The sequence below is a fragment of the Populus trichocarpa genome, chromosome 14, assembly GCF_000002775.5.
Source record: "Populus trichocarpa isolate Nisqually-1 chromosome 14, P.trichocarpa_v4.1, whole genome shotgun sequence".
Taxonomy (NCBI): Eukaryota; Viridiplantae; Streptophyta; class Magnoliopsida; order Malpighiales; family Salicaceae; genus Populus; species Populus trichocarpa.
In genome coordinates, this window is record NC_037298.2 from 14,634,994 (window position 1) to 14,655,270 (window position 20,277).

General features: G+C 36.2%; 1 protein-coding gene across 1 annotated transcript; it reads right to left on the reverse strand.

Moving 5' to 3' along the window:
• Positions 1 to 11,947: 11,947 nt before the first annotated feature.
• On the reverse strand, positions 11,948 to 16,935 carry LOC18105394 (glucan endo-1,3-beta-glucosidase 7). Its single transcript, XM_052447041.1, has 3 exons — positions 16,749 to 16,935; positions 12,416 to 13,080; positions 11,948 to 12,324 (listed from the first exon to the last, which is right to left on the reverse strand). Exons 1-3 carry the CDS (start codon positions 16,933 to 16,935, stop codon positions 12,016 to 12,018), a joined length of 1,161 nt encoding a protein of 386 aa, XP_052303001.1. The 3' UTR covers positions 11,948 to 12,015.
• Between the last annotated feature and the right edge of the window lie 3,342 nt (positions 16,936 to 20,277).

Sequence of the window (20,277 nt, forward strand, 5' to 3'; positions counted from 1 at the left end):
TTCTCGTGAAAATGTAAGAACATGTTTATACATATATTTTGGGATTTAATAACTGATTTATTAAAGCCCTAAGAATTTGACTAATATTTCAAAATTTTAATTCACAACAAAATCACGAAGCAGCTTACCTCAGGTAGGGTGCGCTAGGGGTGCTAATACCTTCCCTAGCCACAACCAGTCCCTTACCCGTGAATCTCTGACAAAGACTAGTATATTCGGGTTTCCTAGTAACCTTCAATCAAATACTAGGTCGCGACTCCCAAATCAAGCAAACGAATGAAAAATCACCATCGATGCTGCGCGGGGGACATGCGATAGGTAGGAAAAGGGCAGACTTAGTCTATCCACAATGACCCAGATTGTATCATTTCCCCTCCACTCAGTGGTCCTGACACAAAGTCCATTGTGACCATCTCCCACTTCCACTTAGGGATTGGTAATGGTTGTAACAGCCCTACCGGCTTTCGGTGCTCTACTTGTACTTGTTGGCAAATACTACATTTTGCCACGTAGTCAGCCACATCTTTTCTCATATTTGGCCACTGGTAGTACTATTTCAGATCCTAGTACATCTTAGTAGTAATTGGATGTACAGTGAACTTAGACTCGTGGGCCTCTCGTAGTAACTTTTGTTTAAGGACTTTGTTGTCAGGCACATACATGCCTCGCCGCAACATCACTATTCCATTATCTCCTATTCAAAAAAGAGCTTCACCCCCTGATTCCAGTTTGAGCTGTTATGCCTCTAATATATGCTCTTGATATCCTGACTTCACCCTTAGTTGAGCCATTAAGGATCCTTTCGGACTCACATTTAATACTGCCCCAAATCTATCTAGCTCAATCACGGCTTTCTCATCCCAAGTTGTTGGTCCACCCATAATTGCCTTATCTTTACGGCTGAGAGCATCCACGACTACATTCGCTTTTCCTGGATGATAATCTATAATACAATCGTAGTCTTTAATTAATTCCACCTATCTCTGTTGTCGCATGTTCAACTCCGTCTGTGACATCAAATATTTAAGGCTCTTATGATCTGTGAAAATTTAAACCTGGGATTCGTATAAGTAGTGCCTTCATACTCGTAAGGCAAAACATATTGCTGCCATTTCTAAGTCATGAACTGGGTAGTTGATTTCATGAGTCTTCAGTTGTCTCGATGCATAGGCAACTACTCTTCCATGCTGTATTAGGACACAACCCAATCCTTTTCTTGAGGCATCACTGTAGACTACAAAACCTTCTGTTCTGGATGGAAGGATTAGCATGGGGGCAGTAGTAAGCCTTCTCTTCAGTTCTTGAAAGCTCTCATCGCACTTCTTTGACCACTCTCATCTTATGTTCTTCCTGGTGAGTCATGTCATTGGAGTTGCTATTATTGAAAACCCTTCGATAAACCTTCTATAATACCTTGTCAATCTAAGAAAACTACGGATTTCAATTACCGTAGTAGGCCTTTCCCATTTCAGAACTGCCTCCACCTTCTAAAGGTCCAAAAAATGCCTTCTAAAGACACCATGCCCTGAAAAGGTAACTTCTTTTAACCAGAAGTCACATTTATCCAACTTGGCATACAACTGGCGGCTTCTCAGAGTCTGTAGTGTCTGTTTCAGGTGTTGTTCATACTCCTTATAGGATTTGGAGTAAACAAAGATGTCATCGATGAATACGACAACAAACTTATCAAGGTACGGTTGGAATACTTAGTTCATTAAATCCATAAAAAGTGCTGGAGGATTAGTTAATCCAAATGGTAGCACCAAGAACTCAAAGTGTCCATAGCGAGTTTTGAAGGCAGTTTTCAGCACATCTTGTCTTTTGATTCGCATCTGGTAGTATCTTGATCTTAAATCAATCTTTGAGAACACTTTAACACCCTTCAACTGATCGAATAAATCATTTATCCGCGGAAGCGGATATCTATTCTTTACCGTCACTTTATTCAGCTGACGGTAATCTATGCAAAGCCTCAACGTTCCATCTTTCTTCTTCACAATAATACAGGTGCCCCCCAAGGTAAGTTGCTTGGTCATATGAACCCTTTATCAAAGAGCTCCTGCAATTGGATTCTCAACCTATCCAATTCCTTAAGGGCCATTCTATATAGCAATTGGGCTATAGGAGACACCTCAAGCAATATGTCGATGGTGACTTCAACTTCTCTTTCTAGGGGTAGTCCCGACAGTTCTTCTGGAAATACATCCGAAAATTCCCTTATAATTGGAATGTCAGACAGTCCTATTTTACCTTTTTTTGAATTTATCACATAGGCAAGGTATGATGTACAACCTTTCTTTAGTAGTTTTCTCACAGCCATAACCGAGATTATATTTGTAAGGTTGGAAATTCTCTCCGCCTTAAAGACCATTGTTTCACCCTTAGACCCTTGGAAGGTTACTATTTTTGTAAAGCAATCTAGACGAGCCTTATTTTTACCCAACCAATTCATGCCTAGGATTACTTTCTTGGTCTGTTCACTGTGATGGACTGCTGGTGACTCTAACTTGGTTGCCTTTATTTCTGAGGTTGTTCAGTATTTAACAGTGGGCATTCTCTTCCCAAGTACTTGTTGGCTCTCCACCTATGACCTTTTCCTCGGTATATATAACATCGGCCAGGAGAAACCAAGCAATTCCCAGGATGTATTTGTTCACATTGTGTACAACAAGGGTAGACAATGTCTCAGACCCCCCCCCGAAGCAATAGTCTTAGAGCGAGTCTGACCACCTCCTAACTTCACACTGATATTCTATCGAGAACTAGATGATGTCCCTTTTTTTTTTCTTGAATTGAAAGAACTGTCCGCCTTTATCCTGTTTTGGAAGTGGTGGCTTGCCTGAAAATTCCATATACTTTCGTTTTCCTGCACCTTCATGACTCTGTTGGTCTTCTTCCATACAAGCCTCCAAGGCTTGTGCTACTTCAATTAGTTCCTTTTCTGTCTTGAATTGTAAAGCAATCAACCCCTACTTCAATTCTTATCTAAAGCCATCCCTTAACTTTTCTATCATGTGTTGTTCTGATGGGACATAATGTGGTGCAAATAGTGAGAGGTCATGAAATCCCCTCTCGTACTCGAGTACTAACATCCCCTCATATCTCAAGGCTAGGAATTCATGTTCCTTCATCTTTTGATGATATTTGGAGTAATATTGATTCTCAAACTTCGTCTTGAAATCATCCCAGGATAGGGTTTCTATAGCCCTCCTCAACTGAACTGTCTCCCACCAAGTCATAGCACTATCTGATAGTAATTATGTAGCACAATCTACTCGCAGATCATTTGGTATCTTAATTTGAATAATCATTTTCTCTACCTTTCTAATCCACCTTCCCGCTACTTCAGCATCCTGTTCACCTGAGTAGGTTCACAACCCATTTCTCTTGTCGCACGTCACCCGCGCGGTGTCTTTTGGCGATTTTTCGTTTCGTTTGATTGCTTGATTGGGAGTCGCCACCTAGTATTTAATTGAGGGCTACTAGGAAACCCGGGTGTACTAGTCTTGTCAGAGATTCACGGGTAAGGGACTGGTTGTGGTTAGAGAAGGTATTAGCACCCCTAACGCACCCTATCTGAGGTAAGCTGCTTCGTGGCTTTGACGTGTTAAAGAAGTTTTAAAAATTTTATCTTTTCATCAGATATTAGAAATACGACTTATGTGTAAGTTCATAATTCTTGACCGTGATCAAATCAAAATATTAAATTCTTCTTTACTCTTTGCAATTTTATCATAAATAAATAAATAAAAACATCCATAAAACAAATACAAACACACACATACACTTTTACTATATTTTTTTCTTTTTTTCTTACACATTACAAATTATACAAAATTCAAAAACTAAACAAAAATTACATTAAACACTTTAAAAATTACAAAACAACCCCTAAAACTCAAGGAATTGCAGGGAAGGGTTTTGTGAAGCCTTCGGGACACCAGGAACAGTGGTGGCGCGTCTCCTCCTCGCGCCACCGCCACTGGCGGCGCGTGGGTTCACGGGCCGCCATGAGAAACGCTGGAAAATGGGTGGGTCTGGCTTAGCTTCTTCTCCTCTTCCCTTCCCTGCCGGCGATGACACCCGCCATCACCTGCAATAGAAGAAAAACACACAAGCCAGTCGATTTTAATCTTTATTTAGATCTGTTGCGATTCTATTTTCTCTCAGTTTGCCATTTTCTCCTTCTTCTTCAGGTGGTAGGTTTGTTCTCGGTCTTCTCCTTCTTCTGATCTAGCGGTTGTTGTCCGTGGCCGTTGAAGTCGCGATGGAGATGGGCTCACTAGCGGTGTTGAGGCGGAGGAATGGACAAATCGGTGGGTGTCAGTGTGGCGGCAGTGACTACTGTTGGAGGAAGAAGGCGGACCGATTTGGGATCTGTGGGCGCCGCTGTGCCGTCTGGCGGTGCTGAGGCGAAGATATAGCCAGAGAAGGCCGGTCTGTGGGTGTTACTTCTCCGTTGCTGTTGGTAGTCGGTCGAGGGAGAAAAAGGCGCTATTGATGGGGGAAGGAGATGCTGCTACACAGGGAAAGGGAATAGTGTGTGGCTGGGTCTGTCGGGTGGAAGGTTGAAGATGAGAAGGGAAGGCTTGTCTTGCGGCCGGCTGGAGAGAAAAATCAAAACCAAGAGGGGCAGCTGTTTGGTTTGTTTTTGGCCGAGAGGAAGACCAATGAACGGGGGGGTTGCCTTGGCTTCTCTGGTTTCAGCTGGAGAAGGGATCGACTGCTTGGATGAGAGTTGAGGGGACAGCTGAGAGGGAAGAAGAGGAATAGGTTGCCGGATGGGTGGGGGCGGCTGGTTGGGTAGTGATGGATTTAGGGTTAGGGTTTTTTTTGTGTTGCCTCCCCCAAATATGCAAAATTGCCCCCCCTTGTGTATGTGTTGGAAACTCTTATTTATAGGCAAAAATGTTGTTTGGACCTCAAAATTGGTCCCTTAACTTCTTTCTTTTTTTCTAAATTTGATTTTTCTTGATTTTTTTTGTATTTTTTGAAAACGGGCAATATCAACGTCGACTCAATGAGGAAAATCAATGATTTTAAAAATGACGCATGAAAAGTCGAACGTGTTCCAAAAACCTTTAAAATTTAAATTCTTTTTTAGACGACGTTGAAAATGTTAAAAATGATGCAAATATATTAAAAACTTATTTTTTGGATTTTCGTTGTTTTTCGAAACTTTTATAAAAAAGATGGGTCAAAATTTAGGTAACAACATCTCTCATACTTTTCACCAATTGAACTAGATGCACCACATTATTAGTAGTGTAGCTGCTTCTGAAACGGTTTGTATGATGGGTGCAGGTGGGGGTGTTGGCATAAGAGTGGCAACATTAGCCATACCTTCCATTACTGCTTTGACTAGCTGGGCCAAGAACATTGGATCAACATAAGAAACAGATGGCCCTACAGGTATAGTCTAAGGGGGCTCCTCTGCTCGCTCCCGTGGGGATGACACTGTAACAGTCCGACTGTACGATCGATCATTGTTAAAAGTTCCCAACACATCCTCTTTATTTAAGGGTAATTTTTTTTCTTTTTACCAAAAATTCGACAGAGTTTCGTTTACATATAGGACATCCCAAGTTATTGACCACTACCAATATACCCAATCAATCCCATCATCACAAGGTCCCATAATTCCGCAGCTTATACAGTCTACACAAAATATATATATATATATATATATATATATATATATATATATATATATTCCTACAAGTAAGTTCAATATGAACATAGTCCAAACATCATATCATAAAATTTAAAAGAAAGAAATACTAACATGCAAGAAAGCATTTACAACATAATAAATGTTTTTTAAATATTTCAAAACGGTTAATTACAAGATAATTAAAATACTACATGTTAAGCTGAACTTTTATAAATACATCAAGGTTTACACAAAAGTGTACTACATAAATGTGTTAATTCCCTTTTGTTTAAGTTAAAGATTTACATAAGCTTCACAAAGTAGGGTCCTAAACTAATGATCTCCATGGATATTTGATGGACCTGTTACATAAACAAACATACCATTATGTTGATAAAGAATATATATATGCTCATGTAATGAATACGAATGAAGTATTAATTCTAACAAAGGACTTATATTTTGCTTGTAAATCTTTTAACTCACTTAACACTCATTTGTATATTCTTAATTTGAATACTCTTATTTACTAGCATAAACTGGGTGACCTTGCAAAGTCTAATCTTGGCAGTCCTATCACGGATGCCATTAGCCGAAGCTAATCTTGTAATTCATATCCCGACAATCCTGTCATGGATTCCATTAGTCGAAGCTAATCTTGTAAATCACTAGACTTTATTTATATTGAACATGATATTTATTGTAATTACATTCACCAGAAGAATTTTAAATTGTAAAAGTGTAAATAGGAGGAAAATCACGCATCTGCTTCACCTGTCTCGTGACCTCCCCTAACAGAAGATCCAATCCTGGTTTCTCCACCTGAATCATAAGGAAGTTTTTTGTTATGATTCCTTTAAGCCGATATTATAGAGAATCCATATTCATCCATTACTCATGTGTTACTTTCTATGTATGTTCATTTCCTCATATTAACATACATACATATATCGCGTATATTTTCAGAGTTAGTATCTCAATATGCAAGTGTTCGTATGACTCAATTCTTTCATATTCTTATATATAGTATTCACGTGAAAGTCTACTGTTATTGTCCAATTTTCAACTGTTACTGTCCAACATTACTGTCTAATTTTGAACTGTTACTGTCAAATTTTGAACTGTTACTGTCCAAATTTCAACTGTTACTATCTAATTTTTAATTGTTACTGTCCAAACACTCACTAGATTTTTAACTATATCTAAAGTTCTAAAACTTCATTTTAAGTGAGATTGATCTTGTTAGAAAGCTAAGACACGAGGCTACAAGTTCTCTGAAGGGAGGAGAACCCAGTTTTGCCTCTAAGATAGTCAAAATTGCTCATTAACTAATTAGTCCTATTGCCCTACATAATCAGTCACGACTCAGTCTCAGTTGATAACCCATAACTGGAGTTCTACATCTCCAAATTGAGCAAGACCAGTTTCCTTGGTTAGCTAACATTCAAATCTACAATTTCTATGAGGAACCCGATTCTAATTCCCTCATCCTCCTACCCGAAATCTCATCAAAAGTCAGGAGACAAGTCTGTCCAGATTCGTCTCCCCCTCCCCTTCACACAATACTTTCATAAACTACATACCACACACATGAATTAACTTAATCTTAATAATAAGTACTTTTCCCCAGTACCAATTTATGTCTAAGAACCCTAACCTATGATTCAATATCAAGGCATCAATTCTTTATCGAATTAAAAATGAATTTTTTTAAGATCATGTTTAGTACACCTTACCCGGTACAAATTAAGATTTTGATCTTCAACCAGTTGAAGATTCTCAACTCCCTCCTTTCTTTTCTTCTTGTTTAATTTCTTGATAATCCTTTGCTCTCAAGTGTTTATCCCATCTATATGCTCTTAATCTTGGATGGGTTCTTGAAATTTTAGTGTTTCTCTCTTGATTTCTCAAGAATGGGTATAAAACTCCCTATTTTCTCTCCTTATGGTTCCTACAGATTTTTTTGGTGAGGAGAGAGTATTTATACTCTATATTTTCCCTTATTTGCATTTAGGCCCCCTTTTTCCTTTAAGTGTATTATTCTCTTCCATTAAATCCAACCCTCAACAGTACCAGGTTTATTATAATGTCCTGAATTATTTCGCCCGGAAATTTATATTCAAAATTTTATGAATTCCTGTTTTTATTTAACCATATGCATGAATTTCTTCCCTTTTATTTATTTATTTATTCCCGGGGTTTGCAGACACTGTCGACCGAACATCTCCAGTTTGCCTTAGTTCCTGTCTGACTAGAGGCTCTGTTGATTCTTTATGCCTTGCTTGAGTCGATACTGCTGGTGCATGTGAAGCAATTATCTTCCAAAGGGCTCTCTTCTTGCCCCTCGTAAAAGTCTATATCTCTATTCCCCCTCCCTGTAGAGGATAGATCTATTCTAATCTTTTGGCAGATACGTACCATCCTGCAATAAATCAACAAATATCAACAACCTCTTTTGAATTCTTCCTAGAATCCATACCAGGGCTCTAATACCAGCTGTAATAGACCCGACTGTACGATTTGATCAACGCTAAAAGATCCCAACATATGCTCTTAATTTGATGGTAAATTTTTTTTTTGTAAATAATTCTACCAAAATTTTGGCAAAGTTTCGTTTGTATTTAGGACATCCCAAGTTATCGACTACTATCAATTAACTCAATCTACCCATCATCACGAGGTCCTATAATTCCGAACCTTATTTCAATAACCAATATTCAACACCTCATACAATCCACACAATATATATATATACACACCTACAAATAAGTTCATTATGAACATAGACCACAAATCATATTATAAAATTTAAAAGAAAAAGGGACACTAACATGTAAAGAGAGAATTTAAAACATAATAAGTATTCTTAAACATTTCAAAAGGGTTAATTACAGAATAACTAATGTACTACATGCTGAGCTAAGACTTATGTTGATAAAAGAAATATATATGATCATGGAATGTATACGAATGAAGTATAAATTTTCTATCGAATCCATAGGAATTCTAACAATCAACTTATAATTTGCTTGTAAAATCATTTAAACCCAATTAAAACTCATTTGTGTATCCTTATTTTCAATACTCTTATTTACTTGCATAGTCCAACCTGGGTATTTTTAGGCAATTATATTTATCAATTTCTCCCAGATCATTCAAACACGGATACCCTTTACAAATCGAGTCTTATTAATCGTTCTCGGGCATCCCAACGCGGACATCATTAGCCAAAGCTAATCTTGTAATTCATCTCGTGGCAATCCTATCACAGATGCCATTAGCTGAAGCTAATCTTGTAATCCATCTCACGGCAATCCTATCACGGATGCCATTAGCCGAAGCTAATCTTGTAATTCATCTCACAGCAATCCTATCACGGATGCCATTAGCCGAAGCTAATCTTGTAAATACACTAGACTTTATTTACATTGAACATGGCATTTATTGTAATGGCATTCACCAGAAGAACTTTAAATACACAATAAAGTGGATATATATTAGTTAAATGTTTAGTGTCAATAAAGAGTGGAAAAAAAAAATTATATACATGAACTAATGTGTCTGTTGAAAAATTTCTTGTCACAAGTTAACTAACAACATTGTCTAGAATTCTAGTTTGCATGTCCAACATATAAAAAATTATTTTCATGTGTTTCTTCCTTTTTTTCTAACATCCTTTTCTTTGTATACAACACAAGATATTTCTTAAGATTTTATATATTCAAAGTTAACTTCATAAGAGCATGCATACATAAATTTGTTTACATGTTCATGTTTCAACACACCACGACCTCTTGTATGATCCATACTTGTTTATTTTAACATGTAATGCATAATTCAACAGTAAAATTGCCCCGCTATCTCCTTCATGTCTGGCTGAAGGCTTTGTCTCCTATTTCACACTCTATTCTCACTTCTATCTACCCAATAAAAATCCTCAAAAACCCTAATCTAAGAGACAACTTTTGTACAACACTTACCCAATGTATTAGAAATTGTTCTAGGAAGGTTTTGGGTTTATCCTAGTTGCGTTTTCTACTCCCTAAAAGCTCTTCTCCCTCATATTTTCTTGGTCTCTTTCCACTCCTCCTTTACTGTCACTAGCCTCCTGTCTTCCTTTCCCTCAATTTATTTTACTTTTGATGCTTTAATCTTCACTCAAACTTCTTAATTTCTCTTATGTGTTTGCTTGCATGTGATTTTCTCCACCTGTTCTTTGGAATAAGATGCTGAAGAGAAGAGTGTCTGTTCCTTTTCCCCTCCTCTCTATTCTGCCATCAGCCCTCTTATTCTTCTTAGGGCTAATAGGTTTTTTTGTTTTTGTTTTTGCTTGTGTCCCTCATTTGTTTATATATTTTCAATTTAGTCCCCTAACTCTCTTGTCTTTCTCATATTAAATCCCAATTTCTCCTTATTCACTTATGTGTGTTTCATACTTCAAGTTAGAGCTCTTGTCTTTTACTAATAGGTTCTTCTCTATTTACTAAATGCATTCATGTTTTAGGATTTCACAAAAAAAACCCATAAACGCATGCCTTTTTTTTGTCTTTTTCTAGGGGTGAAGACATTTTTTTACTATATTCTAAGAAACAAAAAGACAAACAAAACTATTGGTAAACAATTCTAATTTGTTTTTTATTGGGATAAATAATTCATTTTATTGTGTAAGATAAATAAACCCTTTATTAATTTTCTAATAATTAATGAGCCATTAAAAATAGATAGAACTTGTAACACCCTCAATTTAATTTATGCAATACTCGTTGAAAAATTAGGATTTTTGTTTTGTGCATATGAGTGTGTGTGTGTATCATGATCCCTGATCCCTAACTATCCTAACAATAATTTTTAAGCTTATTATTATTATTATTATGCTGGCTATCGAATATTCAGCAGAGTCTCCTCTATAAATTGACCTTTTCAAGTGTCGACATCAACTTAAAACACAATTTATCCTGCATAGTTATGATTCAACCATTCTAGAACTTCTTCAACAAAAACTGAATTCTCATCACTTCATCCACTTCGACTTATACCTTCACCATTTTCCATTCTAATAGGAGTGTCATATATCTTTTCTCTTCATACATGATGTCATTAAAACAAAGCATATTATAAAGTTATCTACATGTATACTAAAATTCTTTAATGTCTACACAAGAGATTTAATTATCTAAAAAGTGGTATATGACTAAACATTAATTACAACCCCAAAATATAACTTCAAATCCTTATGAACTAAAATATTACATAATCCACGTACCCAAAATATACCTAGTAAATAACTACCCACAAAAGAAGAGAATTAAGGTTGTCCTGCGGTATGAGAAGGACCTATAACAATGCAACATAATTTATTTAATACTACTAATTTAATTTATTTACACATATATATAGTTCACACACATCATGTAAAAGTGTAAATGGAGCTAACTCTTAAACTTAACTTTTCCTTTGTTTTTTCTTTGGCTAAATTTTTTTTTCTAAATAATAATAATACTCAACCACCAAATATCCCTGAACTGATTTTCCAATTATTTTTTCAATTTACTCCTAAACAATAGATTCAATAGAGAAACTTATAAAATAGAGAGAAAAACCTTAATCCATCTTCATCGTCTCTTTACAACTTCTTATACTAAGTTTGCAAGTCATAAAAGAAAAGGCAAATCAAAGAAAGTCCCATAAACCCATACAACAAACTTAAATTGAAAATCCTAATTAAATATACTTTGTTACTACCGCTGCTGATGCTGATGGTGTTCGTGCTCGAGCTCGTGCTCGTGCTCGTACCGGTGCCTGTGCTCGTGCTTGTGCTCGTGGTGCTGTTATTGTTACTGGTGGTGGTGCTCGTGCTGGTGTTGGTGGCTGCTGTTGGTGGCAGTTGTGGTGTTGCTGCTAGTGATTGGGTCTGTTTCAAAAAATTAAATTGGTTTTTTCCGGTGAAATATGCGAGAATATTTTGGATTTATTTGTCTAAAAATGATGATTCCATATATTTCAAATATTGTTGATAAAGATAGATTAAAAAATTGAATATTTCTTTCTATCTTTTTTTTTATATCATTATTAATAAAGACATAGAGAGCGACTAAAAAGATGTTATGGGCTAGGTTTTTTTTTTTTTAGTTAATTTCCTAACAGAACAAGCCTATTCCAAAAATCATAATGTTTAGGATCGAAAATCAGGATTTTTTTGTTCAGAAGTTAAGTTCAAGGGGGCTTCTCTTTTAGTACAATTTGGCCTTTTTCTTTCTGAAAAGGAACTGTCCATTCTGTTAACAAACAAAATGCGTAGTGATGTTTTAAAACCCATCTTCCCAACCAAACACAGAAATTTAAATGCCAAATCAAAGGAAAGCTCAGGAATAGAACACTTGGCTGTTGAAAACTCGAAATACCAATGAAATGCACGTAAATTTTGTTCTTACCTGGCTACCAGATGATCGCTCAGAACCAGGTCCAAATGTATCCACTGATTTTCCTGGCATGAGTGGAGTGCCCACCATCGATCGAAGGTGTGCAATCAAATTGCCATTGTAAGCCTTGGCATTCTCAATGCTTGGCCCTACGTCGTTGTCATCTCCTTTAAATGGCCATCCAGTCTCAGCCACCACAATCTCAACATTCTTAAATCCCATAGAACTCAGTGCAGAATAAACTGCATCCACCTGCAATTGATTAAACCACTTGTCAGTAGCATTTTTATTAGATCATCTATTGATACAGAATTTTCGCACTTGCAATTTGATTTACTCTCACCTGAGCATCGAACATGTTCATGTACTTGATCTTAGTGTTTCCATCCATTCGTCCTGCATTCGGCTGGAAAAGGCAAAAAGCGAGAGTCTCAGGCCTTGTATCGCTTCTGTAAGCAAAGTATGGGTAGGTATTTATTGCGAAAGGCGAACCATTCGCACTATTAAACTCCAACAAGCCCTTCATCAGATCCCCATAACTTGGATCAAAGCTTCCAGAAGAAGGTGGCTCAGACTGCTTAAGCACTCCCATCGAATGAACTGTGGAGACCTTAATTTTACCCCCGAGCGATGCATCATCTAGAGCATTCTGTACATTTTGCATTGCTGGTAAGAGCTTGTTCATGAGATTCTGGTCATTGGAAGTCATGACCTCGTTGCCGACAGTGATGAGGATGATATTGCTAGCTGGATAGAAGGGAAGCACGTTTGTGTTGATCCAGCTCTTGGCAAAATTGGGATCAGAGGCTAGTCCTGGAATGTCACCATTTGCAGTGCCGATAACAATTCCAATTCTGGTGTTGGCTAAGGCTTTGATTATGGCGGGGTCCGATCCATATAATCGGACTTTTTGGATTGAAGTGGATTGAAGAAGCTTTGCGGTGGATGGTGGTGGTGGAAGGTTGTCCGCAACTTGGCCATAGTTTATACTGATGAATGATTGCGAGTCTGCACAAAAAGCAGCAAAATTTAAAGCAGATGATCAAACAGCAATTTTTAAACGACAAAACAGAACACCAACATTTTTTGTTTTCATAGACTGAAATGAAGACGGCTCAGTTAAGGTAAATTCTTTAGAAATGGAAGGAGGTAATTAAAATAGAAAGAGACGCAAACTTACTTGCGATTTTTACAGTCTGTAAGCAGGAAAGGAGTAGGAAAGCAACAGTATAAGGAAGCACCACCATGGCTCAGGAGGAGCGGTTTCTATTCTGCATTTTTGAAACTGGAGTGGGCATTAAATATAGAATATGCTACAAGTCAAGGGCAGAAGCGTAAAGATGACTTCGGATATATTCTTATTATAGAATATCATATGGGTGGTGAAACTTCAAATAGAAACCAATTAGGATATACTAGTTTGGTGTCCTACATTATACCGCGAGTTTACCTTTTAAAATTTCATAAAAATATAAGATGAAAAAACATTATAAAAGTATTGGGTTTGGTTGCAACGTCGGACTCAAGATCATTGAGTCTGACTACAACACCAAACCCAACAATAATATTTATAATATTAATAATAATATTTCACTTGTTTGTTAAAATTTTTATTTTTTTGTAATCTTTCAAAAAAATTATGGTTTTTCTTTGATAGTAATAATAGTTTTTTAAAATTTATTAATAATAATAATAATAATAATAATAATAATTATATATTATTATTATTATTACACTTCAAATCAAATCTATGGTTGTTTTTCAATATTGATAATAATTGTTTTTCAAATTTATTAATTATTTTATTAATAATATTAATTATAATAAAAATAATTATATTTATAACACAAAAAATACTAATTTTTATATTAATACTTTTAATTATAATAAAAATTATTATATTTATAATAAAAATAATTATATTTAGAAACTAAAGACCCAAGAAAACTGGGTCCTAACGCAGTACCCATTAGCCTTGGGTCCTAACGCCGAACCCAAGTGCGTTGGGTTGTGACACAGGCCAAGAAAAGTGGATCCTGACGCAGGACCCAAGAGATTGAGTCCTGACGCAGGATCAATAATGTTGGGTTAGGCAGGTCCTGATGGGGCAGGACCCAACGTTGATGGATCCAGCCATTTTAAAACAAAAACCGATTCAAACTGATCAGTTTGGCTCGGTTTTTTTTTCTGGTTTTGGCTCGGTTTTTTCTGGTTTGGGTTCAATTCGGTTCGATTTTTTTGGTTATTTCGATAGTGCCTTTTTAGTCGTCAAATTTTTTATTTATTTCATGTGATTTTTTTGAGTTGATGATCTCTTATATTTATATATTCTTGGCAATTAATTGTCCGAATTTTTCTAAACAAATAGCATGGCTTTTCTAGAATTCATGCGAAAATATACTTTTGCATATTAATTTAGTCAAACCAAACTGATTAATTATTCTGTTCATTAATTTTTTTTTTTGTTTCCTTTGTTAATCCTATATATTCGAATCTAATAGATAACTATTTTTTTTTCTTAGGGTTATGTGGATAAAATGAACTCAAATCGATTGGAAAGTTATGGTCCGATGACAAACACTTCAAAAACGTATAGTTCCTCCAGCCCTAACAACTAACACTAAGCATTGTCACAACCATTGCATCTGCTTATAGATTCTTTGAAGACAAGTTCTCCTTCTAAGTTTCAAAGCTTCTTTGTAGAAATAAACATGCACAATTTTCCTTTATCTGAACCTACTATTACATGGGCACACCGTAGATGACGTTGAAATCCTGTATGTAGATCGTTAGGGGCCAAGTTCATGTTGAAAAGAAGTATTGAAAACTGAAAAGCATTCTCCACCCTTCAATCCTACAAGTGAAACGGAGAATTAGACGAGAAGGTTTCTTCTTTATTGAGACTCACAAAGTGTTAATGGTGTGAAATCCATATATCAAATTGCTATGTAAACTTCAATGTCATCTACGTTGTGCCCACGTATTAGTAGGTTCAGATAAAGGAAAATTGTGCATGTTTATTTCTACAGAGAAGCTTTGAAACTTGGAAGGATAACTCGTCTTCAAAGAATTTATAAGCAGATGCAATGGTTGTGACAATTCTTAGTGTTAGTTGTTAGGGCTGGAGGAAATATACGTTAACAAGCTAGCTTTCAAGTGTTTGTCGTCGCACCATAACTTTCCAAGGACTTGGATCCATTTGAGTTTTCTGCCTTTCCTCTGGTTTTCCACATAACCAAAAGGCAGGTCAATGGTCCTAAGAAAAAGAAAACAACTGCAAATTATTATATATAAAGGTAAATCATGTGGGGAAAGTCTTGTTTATAAAGATTTATTGTACTGTGGATTGGAATGGTGTTATCAAAAGTCTTGTTCATCGAGATTCATGGTACTGTAGATTGAAGCAGTGTAATAATAGAGTTGTCCTTACCACAGAGAAGTACAAAGACTGTAGGGGGAGGGTGGGGTTGTTTTTTTATTGGAATGCATTTGGCATTAAAAATATAGTTTGGGAAAAAATAATTAATGTAAATTTTAGTGGGGTATAGTGGGGCTACAAACCTCAGGCTGCAGAGGCTGCAGATACCTGGTGGTAGGCTATCATGCCTTGCCACATATGGTGGACTAAGTAGTAAAAGTTTTGGGTTTGGCGAACGACTTCCTTTTGTTAATGAAGACGGGTGGTTCTGTGATTTGTAATGTTTTTTCTTATGTTTCTGTTTTTTGGTGTTTAAATTTAGCGAACAGATGGTGGATTAAGCAGTAAAAATTTTGGGTTTGGTGAAGGATTTCCTTTTGTTAATGAAGACACGGGTGTTTTATGATTTCATTTTCTTTTTTATCTTTTTATTAACCACCTGCAATAAGGCTATATATATTTTATTGTTGTTTGCATTGATCAAATCACACTATCTTGCTGCTTAACCTCAAGCATTACTCAGTTGTAAGAAACTTGACCGACTAATTTCACAAATACACGGAGGATAGGTCGTTCTAGAAAAAAAAAATACTGTATGAACATTTCTTTGCAAGCCTACACACACACACTGAATCTCCCTAATTTACTAGTAAAAAGATGATGGCTTCAACATTTTAAGTGAGAAAGAGAATGGTATAAAGCACCCATCACCTCCAAAAGGCTCTGTACATGGGTCCTCTTCAGGTGCACTCACTAGGGTAAGTGTGCAAGCATTATGGCCTGTAGTTTATGCGCAAAACATGAAGAGGGATTAGTAAAACCAAAAAGGAAGTGTTTTGAGAAAACTCAGTGGGTTGTTGGAAGAGAAAATGGCTGATTGTGAGAAATCAGAGTTCCAAGGATTTTTATCAGAAGTTTGATAGAAGAGATTCATGGCATAAGCAGCATGAGATGCTATTGTGTTCGGTTCAAAGCAAGCCCCGCCTGGTTGGATCGGACCACGGTCAATCCCTCATCCACAAACAAAATCCAGATTAGCCTGCAATTGTGCATCTGATACATCTGATTAAAATTTTGGGTTTGAGGACAGTTTCTGAAGCATTTTGTTTCTTTATGCTCACATTCAGTACTAATAACGAAGAGAGCAAGATGGAAATTATTTGTGACTAGACAGAAGCAAAGAATGACTATATAAAATACCTAAGAGTAAATCTTTTATTCAGCATGGCTGTCATTGTACGCAATTCTCATCATTGACCGTCTTTGGTACCAAAGGCTATGAAGTTCACAGAAATATCATCAGATAGAGACCATCGCCCAGTCAAGGGACTGTGAACAAATCCAGCCATTTCTTTAACCTGGCGAGCACCAAACCCAAAGCAATAATTCTTGCTAAGAAGTAACAGTAGTAGACATGTCAAAATGTCAGAAGGGAAAGCATCCATCTTACATTGATAGAAGCACGCTGTAGGATAAGCACCAGTTCTTCAGGAGTTAGAAAGCTTGACCACTGATGCGTGCCTTTAGGAAGCTGAACAGCATTGGTTATTAATAACAACACAAAGCAAACAAAAGGATAGAATCAAACTATAAAACATCGACAGATTACTTCCAGAAATTTTGGGAAGACTAAAACCTACACACCACCTCCACCACCAACTACAGCGATAAGAAGATTGCATGCACTGGATATTCCTAGACACAAAGTCCATTGCTATAGGAAAAATAAAATGCTAGAACAGTTCCACTACCAGTGAAAACAGTGGGATTTTGGATTAGGTTTCTCATCTGTTTATATCACACCCACTATCAGAAATTCGCCTAAAACAAACAGAATTACTGAGAAAATAATTATGTTGGTAAATTACGGTGATAATTACCGATGGATACTATTCCATCGGTAATTCAGTCGGTATATACCGACGGACTAATGTTGTCGGTATATACCGACTGAATTACAGACAAAATATATAGATTTATTTTTAAAAAAAGCAGTTCGATGATGTGACAGTTTTTGCAGGCGATTTTACCGATGAAATGACCGAGCTAGGGATTCAGACTAGAATCTTCGTACAGTGACGTGACTAATTCACCGTCACAATTACCGAGGAAACCACCGACAGAAGTATTCCGTCGGTGATTCCCTCAGTAAGAGTTAATATATCACCACTCTGTCGACCCTCTCCTCTCCTTTTTCCCCTTCTTCTTCCCCATCCCAACTCTCCCCTCCCAAACTGCAAACAACCTCCCACTAAAAATACCCCCCCTTCTCAACAAAAATCATCTTTCTATAACTTTTGTGGTCATAACATCCGTGTTCTGATTTATTGTGGATTTTATCATTTTTTGTAAGTAAATCTATCTTTTTTAATTTTAACATTTAAATGTCAATTTTATTATTTTTTGTTGTTCTTTTTTAGTATATGTATTTTGTTAGTGTATGTACATTTTTTATTGTTATTTCTCAAACAAACTTGTAGTATGAATGGATAATTTTGTATTTGTTATGGTTTGTTTTAGATTTTGTAAAATTGTATTTGTTTGTAAATTATTGAAACTTTTTTGAATTACCGAATTCGATGTATTGTGAATAAATAATTAATAGCTTGTTTAACAGGTCCGTTTTAATTTTTATCAATGCTATTGCGGAGTTGTAATTTATGTAAATTTATATGTATAAATTTGTATGGATGTTGATAATTGATAATGAATATTTATGAGAAGTTTTAATTAGTTTGTTGGGTAATCTCGAGGTAAACCAATATTTTTGCAAATTTATTTACTTAACATAGTTAATTAATAGATGTTGTCATCATAATTTTATAGAGGTTCAATATAAGTCATGGATGATCATTCATGGATGTATCGACATTCACCCAAGGATTGCAGAGGATGAGTTATTGTAATGGGGTTCAGGGTTTTATTAATTTTGCAACATCTATTCCCTAAAATTTTACTGGAGGCGGTATTAGTTGTCCATGTAGGAAGTGTAAAAATAAAAAGTATATGCATCCAGATGTTGTAATGATGCATCTTCTATACAAAGGGTTCATGGAAGATTACCTGTGTTGGTATGCACACTGAGAAATATTTGTTTGTAATGAGAGCATGGTAGAAAGGATGATTGGGTCAACTTCTAGTGCTAGCAACGTGCATGAAGTTGCAAATGAGAATAAATCAAGGTAATGTTAGTCAATGTCCAATCGTAGAAAAAAATCATATTGCAGATGCAACAAGGTTTTTTGATCTATTGAGAGATTCTGACTAATCATTATGGGATGGCTGCATGAACCACAGTAAATTATCGGCCGTAGCATAGGTGTTCACCATCAAGTCAGATCACGGGTTGAGTGAGGCCGGTTATGATAAAATTATTGAATGGGCGAGAAGCTTTTTACCTGAAGGGAACAAGCTGAAAGAGAACTTCTATGCTGCAAAGTCCATGATGAAACCCCTTGGTTTAGGATACCATAAAATTGATATGTGCCCTAACTTCTGCATATTATACTACCTTGAAAATGTGCCCTAACATGTGGTCATTCCCGTTACAAACCCAGAACTAGCAAGGGAAAGACTCTAGTGGCATATGAAAAACTTAGATACTTCTCAATCACACCTAGACTGCAGAGGATATTCATGTCACCAAGGATTCTTGAGCACATGACATGGCAACAATCATATGATGCGGTTGATGGAGTGATGGTGCATCGTTCTGACGGCGAAGCATGGAAACACTTTAACAGTGTGCATCCTCACTTTTTAGATGAATCAAGGAACGTGCATCTTGGGTTGTATATAGACGTATTTTTATAGAGAGTTGCAAAATATTTACTGCATATTCCATAATCACCGACGTCTCTACAGACGAGTCGCACCCTCGCGGCGTCACGGCGACCCTCGATTTATTTCGGGTTATTTGTTTTATTGTGAATAAAGGGAGTCATCACCTAGTATTATGGTCACTAGGAAACCTAACTGGTCTTTTAGAGATTCTAAGGCAAGGGACTAGTTGCGTAAAGGGAAGGTATTAGCATCCCTAGTACACCCTACCTAAGGTAAGCTGCTTGGTGTTTGGTTTGTCTTATAATTGTTATGGTGTTGGTGTTTTCTAATTCCATCAGTTTTTCTAGGTTTGATTCTAACTAAATTTATTAAGATAGAAATCCAAGGAGATTCCATGTGCTTTAAAAGCTCATTTTTCCCTTGGTATTTCAAGAGTTTGCGACTTAAAAATTGCAAGGAGGAGGGACAAAAATTTAGAAATCTAGGGCGCTTTAAAAGCCTATTTTTGCCTTAGTGTTTTATACTCTCACGGCTCGTAAACTGTGAGTAAAAAAAATTGAAATGTCCTCGATTATAATCAAGGCTTCTTTCAAGGATGTGTGAGGATTTATTATTCCTAGAAAATTATTTCGGATATTTACCACTCAGGGTTTCTTTATCCAAATATTAACAGTGAATAATAACAAATTATTCCCAATAATATTTTGGATATTCGTCCTTTAATGATTTCTTTATCCAAACATTAGTGGTGAATAATAGATGAATTCCCCCCAAAATAAGATTTTTATATTTTTTGGAATATTGGCCAATACCCTTTGGAGTTTTACAAACATGTTGTAAAATCCAGAAATGCAAGAAAATAAATTTTATTGTGTTTAAGAAATCCATGCGAAAACACATTTTCGAAAACTTCCAATATTTTTGTATAAAAAAAAAGTGTTCAAAACATGTTAGGATATTGGTCGTATGCAACACACAAGAAAACATTTTTTTTTTACAACAAA